Genomic DNA, 14,514 nt, shown 5'->3' with positions numbered 1-14,514 from the left:
TAAGTGCAACTCAATTCGCGAAATTCTATTCTTGTGAACAATGACGAATTGAAGTTGATTAACTCTCACGACTACTCTGGATTAAAGTAACAATATTTTCGGTGGATCGTGCTACACAAAGCCAATCAGACAGACAGTGTTTTTTGAAATCGAATAATTTTTCACGAAATTCTAATTAATTTAATTTTTTGACGCTGCCGCCTTAAAACTCTCCATACTTTGAATATTAAGTGCAGCAATTTGGATATGTTAGCAACCATCCATGATTGGATCGTATAACTTCTAACTGGCAAAGGAAACTCTTTTTAGTTGGAATTTTCTATTTAAATTCACAAATACCGTATTTGGAGAGCCAGTAGGAAAAATATTCTCCTTTATTTCTTCTGTTAAATCGGTGGCTAACAAATGATCTCCTAACATTTTAGATAACATATGTCAGAACTTAGCCGGTAATGATAGATTCTAAAGTAAAACAAGTTAGTCATGTTGTTTTGGGACAGCCTTTACTCGGTTAAAGAAACGATGACTCAACTCTCCATTTATATTTATACAAATCAAATCTTCCCTCATATGTGTTGAACCGTTTAAGTCTACATGTTTTAAATTAATTTATTAATAAGAAATTAATTATTTTGCCATTGATATTAATCAAAAATCACCAAAAGTTTTGAAAACACAAATTAAGTGTAGAATACATCGTTTTGCAAGTTTGATTTTGATATCGCGAAGCCATATTGGCCTAATTTCATGTTCAATAGCAACCTTTACTTGTTCCAAAGTGCAGAACTTATCAATAAGAACTTTCGGCTGCAGATAAAAAAAGTCACACGCCGAAAAGTTAGTTGACCGCAGTGGCCATGGGAGATCTCTGCAACGTGGAATTATGCGTTGTGGGAATATCTTTCGAAACACTTCCATGGGAACACATTTATGGAGGGTTGCCCCATTCCGCTGGAACCATTTGAGAGTTGCTCAGCGGGGTTCTTTGAATTCGAGGTCTAAGGAAGACTCCTACCATCGATAAAAATTTACCACAGGAGTTTAACCGTCCTGTTGAAATTAAGGCCAATAATCTCTCGAGCTTCACCCTGAATCATTCTGTTACTCGTTATAAGTGAAGTAGATGCACATTAATTTGTTTGCGGCACTGCAAACCAATGACGATAATTACTCACTTGAATGTCTATTAACGAAATTTGGGTGATGAAAATGGGTTTCATCAGATCCAACTACATTAGTGTCATCAGTGATTGTCCCTAATATAGTTTCAACGAAAGCAAGTCGTACCCCACGATCATCGAGAGAGAACCCGAAATATGAATCATTTTATTTAAATATGAAAGTATTAATTCAAATGCGGAATGCTTCATCAGATTTCGTGTGAAATACTCAAGGAAGTTGAATACCAACGAATTGGCATTTGGCATTGTTTAGTATCAACAGCCTGACGTATTCGATCGATGTTTTTGAAGATTATACGAGTAGGAAAGTATAGTGAAAGGTTCAAAATAATGTCTCTCTACAGAGGAGACTTCAGAGTCGCAGAAGGATACCTTCTACGAGGTAGTTGAGCACACCCTCAGGCTTTGAGTATGATATCAAAATCATACTTGGAGATTTCAACAGTTAAATAGGGACGGAGCCCGTATTCAGGCTTCCTATAGCTTACATAGGGATACCAATGATAATGGACCGCAGATTATTCAGATAACAGTATCGCATGAAATGGTTGTTGGAAGTACCTGGTTTGCGCGGAAAGCGGTCCACAAATATATGTGGGCCTCTCCAGACGGGATCACTTTCAACCAAATTGCCCGAGCTGATCGAACGCCGCCACCTCTCAGCCTTGAAATGGCGCCCCACATTGGGCGCCATTTGTAATGATAAAAGTGGTAACAGGATGATCGACCTGATCTCCTATTACCACTCTTATCATTACAGAACATATAGGGGGTTCAATATAGACTCGGACCACTAACTCGTTGGCATAGTGTTCCGAGTTCGAATACCTTCAATTCTCTCTGACAATCAGATGAGATTGAATACTGAAGCTATACACAACACACCCCTCTGTAACGCCAATAAGATGCAAATGGATGCCGCAATAACCGCAGCTAGCAGATGTCCTGGAGATAAAGCATCAAAAAATGATCTTCGCAACCATCTGAAGAACGTTATCATGATACGGCCACAAGCATACTTGGCTTCAGCCGCAAGAAAAGTCGGAACGGTTGGTTTGACGATGAATGTAAGCTAACTACGGAACGGAAGAATGCTGCATACCGAGTAATATTGCTTTCTCAAAGAACGCGGGCATGCGCAGACTTATCACATCCGTCGAGCAGAGAAGCGACTTCACAGACGGAAAAAACGAAGCCTGAGAGAACCAACAAATTTATGGACTAGAAAAGTACAGGAACCAAACTAGGCGCGGAAGTTTTACCAACAAGTCAACAGGATGAAGCCGTATAAATCTCGATGCTCATCCTGCGGAGACAAAGAGGGAAATCTGATTTCCGACAGAATGAGCATATTGGAGTGATGGCGTCCCTCCAGGCAAATCAGCAACAGATCAGATTTTTTCTCTGCGGGAAGCGATGGAAAAACTGTTGGAATGTGGGAATCAGTTGCACCATCTTTTCATAGACTTTAAAGACCTCTATGACAGCATAGCCAGGGTAAAACTGTACACGGCCATGAAAGAATTTGGTATCCCAACGAAATTGATAAGACTGACTAGGCTGTCCCTGAACAATGTGCGAGGTCAGATAAAAGCAGCAGGAGCACTCTCGAGACCAATCAATCAACAACGATCTAAGACAAGGGTATACCCTATCAAGTCTCGTCTTTAACCTAGTCCTAGAGAAAGTGATTCGCGATGCCGATGTAAACGCGAGAGCCACCATTCTCTTCAAGTCCACCCAACTACTGGCCTACGCTGACGATATTGACATCATGGGAAGAACAACCCGAGATGTACAGTCTACCCTCATCCAAATCGAGCAAGCGGCGCGAGATCTTGGGCTGCACATTTATGAAGGCAAGACGCAGTACATGGTGGCAACTTCAGTGCCAAAACCGAAAGAACGAACAACATCTAATCGCACTGGTCAAACGAAAACAATGAAAATAAGAGACTACAACTTTGAGACCGTTGAAAATTTCTCCTATCTAGGGTAGGAAATCACAACCGAAAACAGCTATGCCGATGAAATGTTGGCAGCGAACAGAGCTCATTTCAGCTTACAAGAACTGTTTCGCTCGAAACATCTCACCATAGGATCAAAGCTCTTACTGTACAAAAAAATGATCTTGCCAGTTATGTATTCCTCGGAGACTTAGGTTCTTAGAGAAAAAAAAAAACTGCGAACTCTTGGCCGCGTTCGAGAAAAGAATCCTCCGAAGAATTTTTGGCCCCCTATATGAGGATGGACGATTCCGTAGCCTAAATAACGACAAAATCTATGAGCGATACATTGACTGTCAGGTTGTGCATCAAATCCGACTCAACAAGCTGCGGTGGACGGGTCACTTAATCCACATGGTTGAGGATGATCCAGGCCGAAAACTCTATAAGGGCAACATCTATGGTAGATGGAGCGATGGTGACAGCGCCAGACAGCTTTTAGGGATATCGAATTGTGGACCTCGGCGCAAAACCGGGATGTCTGGAGTTCCTTATTAAGGCAGGCCCAGTTTAAATTTATATTTCGTCCACAAAATATATTTTAATGAAAAAGTAAGAATGTTTTATTGATTTTGATTAGTTTTGAATTAAAAAATATTGTTATTATTACAATAGAGGGATGTGGATGCCACTACATCCCCATCGTTAAAAAAAAACATGATTAAGGATGGAAAAAGTACGGCGAAATCCAGCGTCCTTTGCATTGTGCAGCGAAAATGATTGCAAATCAATAAAATTCGAAAGTAAGCCTGAAACTCGAATTAGGAAGCGAGCAATGTGCCCTTTGTTAGTGAGGCGGTTAGCCCGATGCAGCAAGAGAACCCTTTTAGGACGGTACTTCAGCTAAAAGACGAACGTGAAGTGATTTTTCGCCGGAGATTAAAAGGGAACAATTTGAAAGCTGGATGTCCGAGAAAAGTTCCTCTGTTCAGTAAAAGGCATGTAACGGCACGTTTACAGTTCGCCAAAACCCATGTAAGTTGGGAGACCGAGAAATGGAGAAATATTTTATAGTCTGATGAGTCCAAGATTGTTTTGTATTGTGGCAAAGGATACCGTAGTTACGTAAGGCGCCCACCTCATTCCGTCTTTGACCGTAAATATACTAGGTTGTTGTTTAGGATCTGCGGGATCCTAAGTCCCCATCCACATGATGGTGGACCGGACTAAATGAGGAGCAACTTACTCCCACGTTTTTTAGTCCATGAATCCCTAGTTTGGAGCGTAGCACCCCAAGCATTAAAAATTGAAAAAATCAAAAATGACTGACGGTTTCGTCCAGGGCAGAGGCAACTCATCAGACGCTGCCTCACCTCTGCCCTGGGAGGAGCGTGACCGAAAGTGCCAACAGGTGGAAAGACGCTCTCTTTTATCATCGCAAAAACACGACAAGGTTGCGAGTTATATTGGACTTAAAACGCCAAACTAGGGATCCATGGACTAAAAAACGTGAGAGTAAGTTGCTCCTCATTTAGTCCGGTCCACCATCATGTGGATGGGGACTTAGGATCCCGCAGATCCTAAACAACAACCTAGCTTTAGCCTTAGTCTAGCTTAGACTACAACGACTGGCGTTTTAAGTCCAATATAACTCGCAACCTTGTCGTGTTTTTGCGATGATAAAAGGGAGCGTCTTTCCACCTGTTGGCACTTTCGGTCACGCTGCTCCCAGGGCAGAGGTGAGGCAGCGTCTGATGAGTCGCCTCTGCCCTGGACGAAACCGTCAGTCATTTTTGATTTTTTCAATTCGTAAATATACTGTAAAAACAGTTAGGCACGGCGGTTCAAGCATTGTGATGTGGGCTTGCTTTTCATTATATGGTGTAGGCACAATATATTGAATGAAGTCAACAAACAAAATGTTTATATCTATACTAGCTGACCCGACAGACTTCGTACTGCCTCAAACAAAACGAATCCGTATTATTAAAAAAGCATATTGTGAAGCATTCCGTCCGTGGATTCGATAAATTTCATTATGTCGTGATTGCTGTTGTTGTTTGATGTGCACGAACTCGTGGCATTCTAAGCCTATCTACTTCATTATCACTCAAGAAATAAAGCAATTCTGACATAGCAATACGACTATTTTCTTGATCTGTCTCTCTCTGGTCATCAGTGCGGTTAGTACGTGAGGTAGCTCTTCGCACATTTGATTGACTGCGACGATCTATGTTAGGTCGTCTTCTCCTCGGCATCGTAAATTGTAAATAATCAAAGTGAGAAAATTTTTCGCTCACTTAGCAATAAAGTGTCACAATCGCAAAATATCAAAAAAAAAAAGAGCACATTTCCTGGAATGTCACTATACAAAGGATCGTCAAAGTCAAGAAAGTTCCCGCGCACTCATATCGTAATACTTCTTTCCGTATTCCAAAGTGCAACAGGATGGATTGACATATTAGTTGGTTGTCAAATCTAATGTCAAATATTATCGTTGCGTTCAGAAATTTAATTTGCAACAAAACTTAATATCTAGTCTAGGTCTAGGTAGTTTAGTTTGGTCTTGAAATATTTATGGAAATTCAGAGAAGGTTTAAACGGTGAGAAACAAAAATACTAAAAACAGAAATTCTATTTTCCAATACAACATATTCTGAGCTGTGAAACATTTGATGACTTTTGTCTTTTTAGAAATAAAAGATTGTCACTTGATTGTAAAATATTTCTAGTTGCTTTAAAAAATTTGTCCGTTTCATAGCTGTAATATGAGGTCCGATGAACACAATGAGTGATTGAACTTGAATGAATATCAATAAAGTTCAAAATGACTCTAAATTTTATTTAGAAAAAAACGTTTATATGGGAAGAAGAAAAGTGCTGTTTTTAGTGTTTTACCGGCAATTATTCGAATTCTTCTTTTAAACCTTCCCTAGACCTCCACGGACATTTCAAAACCCAAGATAAGATAAATCCGTTCAGCCATTCTCGAGTTTTAGCGAGACTAACGAACGGCAATTGATTTTTATATATAAGATAATGGAAAACATCATACTGCCTTACGTCACTGACGAAATACTAAATAAAATGGGTCTTTGAGGAAGACAACGACAAAAAACACACGAGCAGAAAAACAAAGAAGTAGTTCCAGGATAATAGGGTGGGGGTGTTGAAGTGGCCAGCGCAATCGCCAGACATCAACCATATTGGGAGTTTATGTGCTGATGTCAAGAATGCCATTAGTAGTGCAAAATCCTACAACAACGGGCTTTGTCGTGCGGTACAAGAATCGTGGTGTGCCATCCCCGTGGACCGTTGTCAACGATTTGTTAACTCAATGACCAATCGGTGTAAGGCCGTTGTTAAAAATAAAGGTCATGCAACTAAGTATTAAGCATAATTTACGCTTTTCTACTTACTGGAGTAATGTTTTTTTTTTAAACATGTCGAATCCTATTTTTCTTGAGCCCTTGTTTTTCGTACTGCGACACTTTGTTCGATATTTTTTTTTTACAAAAAAAGAAAGTGTTTATCTTTCTTTTGAATACCATCACTGGATAGTTTTTCTGTTATTTGAAAATAAAAAAGTAGTAAAAATTGAATGACAAGTCAGACATTTGAATCTGACTGTATGTATCCATGAAGTGTAACAACGTAGAAGTTTTAACCGTGCACATAAGGGTTTTGTTTCATACAAAACCTTAATAAAATGAGCCTGTGGATGCCTATGAACCACAGAGGAGCGAATAAACAAGTCGGGAAACCGGAAGCTGGGCGCTTCAGGTATGAAAGGTTTTGTTTGCTTCTCCTATGAGTATATTTGAGTGTAAAACTATCCCATTTGTACGTAGCCCGTTAAGAATATGTTAGTACTTCGGGTTGTAAATTTACACCGTGAAGACAACTTTGAGCTACTGTAACTTTGTTAATAATAGTATGATTTTGATCAAACTTGGAGATAATATGCTTCATATTATATTTTCTACTACTACCAACCTTTATAACTCTGAGATAAACTTAAGGGGGGTTCTACTCAATTTTCCCAAAAATATGGAAATATACTATTATTAACTTAATTTGAACAGATATCGATATGGAGAGTATTTTGGGGCCTGGGTACCATATAGGGGCAGCTTTATATTTTTTTTCAGATTTTTCGGTTTGGTAGTTTCTGAGAATGGGTCCGTTAAAGAAATCATCACTTTCCACCCCTCCCACTCCCCGCCTCTCTAACAAATGCCAAAACTAAGACCAGTTTTGAAAAGTACTTTCACTTGACCTTTTATTTGACACCCAACATGACTATACCTGATGAAAAAAATTGTACACTTCCCTTGCATGTATGGGAACCTCCTCCTTAATCTCAACGTAGAAGGATATCACGCACTGTATGCCAGGTTGTTTACAGTTCCCACCTTCTCACCAAATTTCGTGTCAATCGATTTAGCCGTTTCTGAGAAAAGTGCGTATGACAGAAACAGACATTGAACCGATTTTGATAAGGTTTTGTTTTGCAAACAAAACCCTAAAACACATACATCTTTGCTCGTTCTGTCCTGAGGTTATGAAAAACTACTCGAAGCTATTACTACACTGCATAATCCCCGTATTTCTTTGCAAAATCATTTTGATAATAAATACCGAACTTCCTTTTAGGTGAAATTAAATCTGGAGTTGGTTATTAGAACCGGACCGCACCAGGATAGACTCGTATATTTTATGTTGAAGATACTGCGAGCCCTGAGTCCGCATCCACTTGATGATGGACCGGACCACTTGGGAAGCAACTTACTTCCTGTCCTATGGTCGTTCGGGGGGAGGGGTCGGCTCTTTTTTTGGAGTTACAACAGCCAAGTTTTTAAAAATAGTTTATATTTTAGGTATTGATCCCTGAAACATTGGAGGCAGTTTTAGAGAAAGGAATGCTGCTTTTCTTTCTCCTTTGGGATACCTTTTCCAAAGTTTAAAAAGACTTTGTATTCGTACTCGATCAGTGACGTATTTCATCTGGATACTAACTATGCTTATCAGAAGTTATCTAACAATAACTGAAAGAAGGGTATTCATTGCCATACAGGGGGCAACATAGCAATCTTAATTCCGACTGATGAAGGATAGAAATGCAATGCTTCCTGCTACGTAGTTATAACAACAAACGGATCGCACTCATTTCAATATTTCCTCCTGAGTCAGTTTTTTCAGGTCTCCATAAGACAAGTCACTCGTGGCAACCACGTAGCTGAAATTAAGTCTAGATGAAAGGCGAATTCGAATAAATTATAATCATAAAAGCACCAACTCGCGCTACTTCCTCTGTCTAGACCTGGCACACTAATAGATCATTAATTATGCTGAAATCCACGAAACTGATTTCGCTACATCGAATCACTATCGTCTGCGTAAAATTGTCGATTAGCATTCAATGTGCGCTGATGGAAATGGAATTTAAGATGAATCCGAAGCAAATTTCAGTTTCCCTTCGTCGCCACTTTAATTGTTGGCCGGGCCGAGACGCGGGCGGCAGGTGAGGTATTGGACGGCGCGAACGAGCACGCCGCCGAGCCGACCTGGCGTGTAAGAGTCAACGTGAAAGATACCGAGAAAGTTTTTTCGATTTCGACTCTCGGGTGTAAGACGTTGCTTGCTCGGTGGACGTGTTGCTGGCGCGCGAGGGGCTTAAAACAATTTTTGGTTACACGGCAACTGAAATAACGTGGCATCGGCAACGTCGATTGGCTCAGGAGCGGGTAACTGTGCAACTTATCGACTTTGCTGCCAACACACGGCTCCATATCGCAGCGGGAGTAATCAGCTGCAACATGGAAGTGTAATAACAAGCGTAAAGGAGAGTGGCGGCAACAAGCCGAGACGGACGGTTGGAGCAATTGCCTCGATGGCAGTGGTCCGTGCTAGGATGAACAGTACACAATCTGGAGAAACATTTCTGTTGGCTAAAGGGTAATTCGTCTTCCAACTTCACGATCAATGTAAATGCAAAGGTCAAGCCTGAGCTCAATTAAAATCGGCAAGTGCTGAAAGGGCGGATAGGAAACCTTGAAGGTGCAAGCCCCCTCAGTCCAACCACGAAATGCATGTGGCCCGCAGAAATACTTCCAGACGGCTGGACCGACCTTTGAAAATCCGAAAATCAATTCTCGCTTATGTCAAGCCTTGACAAATGGCACGTCAATTTGCGAGTTTTCTAGGCGTCAGGATGCCTCCTTTCTTCGCCTGCCATGACTTTCTAGTTCACTCGAAACTTCCGCGACGCATTCAGGAGGAACGAATCCACCTTCCATTCAGAAATCGCGGAAATTCGCAGCTTTTGACAGTGGCCCAAGGCAGAGACAGGTGCCAACTTGGCATACGTCGACGGCCCGTCGCTACCCCCTCCCCGGGGCGAGTCGTGGAAGGCTGCTCGGTCGCCGCTCTCCGAGCCGAATCTCTCCGCCTTCTCCGCGTGAAACTTTCTTTTTCCAATCGCCTGGGCGCCATGCGATTCGTATTTTATGTGTGAAAATCTGGCCGGCAAAAAAACCTGGAAGCCGCCAGATTGCGGCTTGCCCGCGGATGCCCTTACCTGCTTGACGATGCCGCGCCTGATGGGCTGCGGTGCTGTTGCGTTTGCTGTAGCTGCCGGTGCACTCATTTTCCCGTTTTCGGAATTCTAAGTCGTCAATTTGCACTTTTCAATGGTTCTGAGTCCAATTCGAGAGTTATCCACGATGCGCTCGCGACCGAGGATGTTGCCGTCCAAATCACGGATTTTTCCACGTCCACGACGACGTTAAATTAGAGAAAAAACAAAAACAAAAAACCGAGCAAAAATCTCACCACCGTCCGTGCCAGCGACTGAGTGAACGCACGAGTCAAGTGACGGGAACCAGACAGGCACCAAATGTGAGCAACTGATGGTCAGGAAATGGGGGAAAATGATGTTTTTTCGCGAGGATTTTCACGTCTTCGACCTCAACAGTTCACGTCCTCAAGTCTTCTTCCACATGCGAACACGAATGCGAGCCGTCTCTACTCCATTTGCCCGTATGCGTGTGAAAGCAACTGAAGTGCACGTCATAATCCACTGCACTGTAGCTCGTGGCGAAAGTACTTTATTTGACACATTCTCGGAACAGGGGGAAATTGCCCGTGGTGCCGGCCTAAAATTTATCTTTCACGAACGATTGGCGGCATTGCAGGTTAAACTGAACGGAAGAAGCGCAAGAACTATTCCTATTTCCGTTACAGAACGCCACCAACGACCAACATGAAATACACTATCGGACAAAATAAAGTGTAAAGCAAAACAAGAATTATTCTCGTTAGGCAATTTCAAAAACGGAAGCATTTTATTTTTAAAATAGAACTACATTTTTTTCTTTATTTCATAACAGCATATAATTAACAAAAACCATATTATTTACCCTCCAAGATTTTATAAAAAAGCCAATGAACGGTGTGGAACCTGTATTTCTTGGTGGACAAAATAAAAAATAAGTTCCATAATTGCTTCAAATAAAAACAAGTGAGAATACTGGAAGCTGGCACTTGGGATATACAGGTTTTGTGTTCATCTTATGTGAGAAACTTTCTACGCACTTATATTTTTTCGGGAATTGTGGGGTCCTAGGTAGGTTAGGTAGGTAGGTATCAGTGGCCGCTCCATGAGCCCATTTAGCGCTTTGGTGCGCCGTTTTGATGCCACAAACTCCTAATACCGTGACTGTTGTTATAGGAGCAGGGAGGCGGAGTCCGGCCGGCTCGGATCTTCAGAGCCAGCCCGTAGCATTCACGAAGGAAAGCAGCTCTCCCACCCTGCAGCTAGAATCTCTCTCTCTCTCCGTAATCTTGAATGCATTTGCACGCGTCTGGCACAGCAGCTCTCGTTAGCGAGCCAAATTCTCCTTGACTTGGCACAGCTTGTAAGCCTTCGCCATCTCAGGCCCGCGGCTGCTAGATAGTGCGAGTAGACTCGGCCCCCGACAGTCGTCAGTGGAACACCGACTGTATTCGCCGAGGGACTGCCAAGAGCAGAGCCTTGCCTGGCCAATCCGTCAGCCCGCTCGGCTGTCGGTCAGAATGGCTATGTTACGCTTGGAGCTCGAATCATGCTCCAGCCATCGACAAATTTCCAATATCGCCAGTACTTCCGCCTGGAATACACTGGCAAAACCCGGGAGACCATACGACTTGGATACACCGTGTGTATTCGAGAAAACCCCCGCGCCGACTCCATAGGCCATCTTTGATCCATCCGTAAAGAATACTGTATTATAGTCTTGCTACATGCCGTCGGTCTTCCACTTTGCCCTGGGTGGAAGGTCCACAGCAAAGTTTCTCGTGAAGTTCAACTTGCGTGTGGCATAGCCCGTGGAGGATGCCCAGATTTCCCGAGGTATTTTGTTTAGGATGTTGCTGTGGCCGTAGGACTTCACTGTCCAGCATCCGGACTCACGTAGTCTGACGGCACTGCACGCTGCAATATATTTAATGTGGAGGGGGAGGAGATGCAGGAGTACATTGAGAGCATCTGCCGGGCAGGACTGCAGAGCCCCCGTAGCACCTGCACACGCGGTTCTTTGAATCCTATTAAGCTTCGTTCTATTGTATTTCTTCTTCAAAGCCTGCCACCATACAATAGAGCCGTACGTTAGGATCGGACGCACTGCAACGGTGTACATCCAGAGAACCATCCTCGGTCGGAGACCCCATTTCTTTGCAAAGGTTCTCTTACAGGCATAGAAGGCTATACAGGCCTTCTTAACAGTTTAGCAGTTCTATGTTTAGCCTCCAATTTAGCTTAGGATCTAGGATTATACCCAGATACTTTACATTCGAGGAAAGAATCAATCTTTGTTTATTCAGCCGTGGTAGATGGAACTCAGGTATCTTTGTCTTGGTGGTGAATACCATCAGTTGCGTTTTGGTTGCGCAGCTGGGGTTGCCGCAAACCCTCCAAGCAAGGTTCTGACTCACCGTCCTCCTCGCTGAAGGGAAAGTGCGTTTGAACAAGCAGCTCCAAAGTTTCGCTAGAAGATTCCGTCCAGGAGCCTTCCGACTTTTTAAGAAAGGATGGGCTCTTATGTTCCTTGCGCAGAATCTAACTGAGCCTCGCGGATTCACTTGTGCTTTCGATGTTCTGAAAATAGTCCAGCCAAGACCGCCTCTTGGCGGTCATGATAGCCGACTTGTACTTCTTCAGGCAGTCCTTGTATGGCTGCCAGTATTTGTGCCTGTTGAGAGTTTGTTCTTAATTACCTGACCAAACTTTCTCCAGTCGATCCTTTTGGGGTCTCTAAAGGGCTTGGAGAACCTCTGCGGCGAGATCTAGACGGAAGAGTATCCAACTGTACTCAGAGAAGGATCTCTGGTCAGACATTCTCCAGTCCTCCACCCTAAGAATCGCATTGTCGGTTATTAGGGTGATATCAAAGACCTCCTCCCAACCATCACAGTTCTTCTAGGAGGGGAAGTCAAGTCAAAACAAGTCAGAACACTGGAAGCTGGTACTTGGGATATACAGGTTTTGCGTTCATCTTATGTGAGAAACTTTCTACGCACTTATATTATTTCGGGAATTGTGGGGTCCGCATCAACTTAATGTCAGACCGGACCAAATGGAGAGCAAGTTACTCCCTCTTTTTTTGGTCCACGTACGCCTCGTTCAGGGCTTAGCACCCAAACTTCAAAAAAATGTCAGGCGATGACGTCTTTACGATTTCTTATCAGGGCAGAGGCAAATCGCCAGATGCTGCCTCGCCGCTACCCTGGGAGCAGCGTGACCAAAGCGGCTCGCAGATGTTGAGTGCTCCTTTATATAATTCGCAGGACACTATAAATGAAAAGTTGCAGACGGAGAAGGATGAAGGCGAGTCTCCCGCGCCTAAAAACGCGACAAATTGTATCAACTGGTCCTCCAGGCTGGGGGTTGGGTTGCCTGACAACCCTACACGGAAAGCCGAAGTTACGAAGCCACGACAGGAACCTCGGACTGGACGGATTACACAATGATGAACCCGGCAACGACAAAGTAATAACGATTTGCGCATTATCTCATGGAACGTGCGCTCCCTGTACAGAGATGAAGCTCCTACGCAGCTAGCCGATATCCTGCCTCCCCCCCCCCATTTTTTAGAGCTGATGTAACAGCGTTATAGAAGATGTGACCGGTTTCCTGGAGAAGAGTCGTTACCATATATTACAGTGGCCATCCAGTAAACCATGTGCTCGGAGTAGGTTTGTTAGTCAGCCAAAAAATGAAACCTGCTGTAATCGGCTGTGAAAACATAAGCGAACGGCTATTCACTCTGCGCTTGCGAGGCAAGTTTAGAAATATAAGCCTCATTAACGTTCACGCCCTTATAGAGGAGACTGCAGAATCGGAGAAGGATACTTTCTACGAGGCAGTAGAACAAACCCTCGAAGTCTGTCCCAGATATGATATCAAAATCATACTGGGGGATTTTAACAGCCAAGTAGGGAAGGAGCCCGTATTCAGGCGATACGTTGGCATCCATAGCTTACACCAAAATACAAATGATAACGGACTGCGGATTATTCAATTAGCAGTATCACATGCAATAATAACCGCAGTCAACAGAGGTGCTGGAGATGAAGCATCAACAAATGATCTTCACAACCACCTGAAGAACGTTATCATTGCTACGGCCACAAACATACTTGGCCCCAGCCGCAAATGGAGTCGAAACGGCTGGTTTGACGACGAATATAAGCTAGCTACGGAACGGAAAAATGCCGCATACCGAGTAATGTTGTATTCTCCAAGAACGCGGGCACGCGGAGACTTATCACGAACTCCGTCGAGCGGAGAAGCGACCTCACAGACAAAAAGGGAAACCTGGGAGAACCAACAAATTTGTGAACTAGAAAAGTACAGGGAGCAACCGCACCAGGTGCGCAAGTTTTACCAACAAGTCAGCAGGGTGAAGCCTTATACACCTCGATGCTTATCCTGCCGAGACAAAGAGGGAAATCTGATTTCCGACAGAATGGGCATATTGGAGCAATGGGTTGAGTACTTTGATGAGCTACTGAACATCCAGAACATTGGCGAGTTGGAGGTCCCGCCAACTGAAAACGACGGACAAATACTGCCACCACCAAGTATAGGAGAAATTAATAGAATTACAGTCGAATTGGTTGGAGGACCGGCGACCGGTTACACCAAGTGGTTCATCAACAATGCCTGACGATTGACAAACAGGCATTATCTGTCTCATACATAAAAAGGGAGATATCACACAGTGCAGCAATTATAGAGGTATCACGTTTCTAAGTACCCTCTATAAGATATTCTCCGCTATCTTGCTTGGCCGGATTGCCCCATACGCCCAGAACATCATTGGCTCATACCAAAGAGGCTTCACTCC

At 43.3% G+C, this 14,514-nt stretch overlaps 1 protein-coding gene across 1 annotated transcript in view; it reads right to left on the bottom strand.

Moving 5' to 3' along the window:
- The window catches only part of LOC119647607 (staphylococcal nuclease domain-containing protein 1), a 29,868-nt gene extending 19,677 nt beyond the window's left edge, over positions 1–10,191 (bottom strand). The window contains exon 1 of the mRNA XM_038048638.1: positions 9,708–10,191. Coding sequence (XP_037904566.1) covers positions 9,708–9,776 — 69 coding nt within the window. The 5' untranslated portion in view covers positions 9,777–10,191. The remainder of the gene's footprint in view (positions 1–9,707) is intronic.
- Positions 10,192–14,514: the final 4,323 nt, after the last annotated feature.

The sequence above is a fragment of the Hermetia illucens genome, chromosome 2 (genome assembly GCF_905115235.1).
Source record: "Hermetia illucens chromosome 2, iHerIll2.2.curated.20191125, whole genome shotgun sequence".
In the NCBI taxonomy this organism is placed as follows: Eukaryota; Metazoa; Arthropoda; class Insecta; order Diptera; family Stratiomyidae; genus Hermetia; species Hermetia illucens.
The sequence above is the reverse complement of the archived record's forward strand: the minus strand, read 5'-3'. Positions and strand labels throughout refer to the sequence as shown.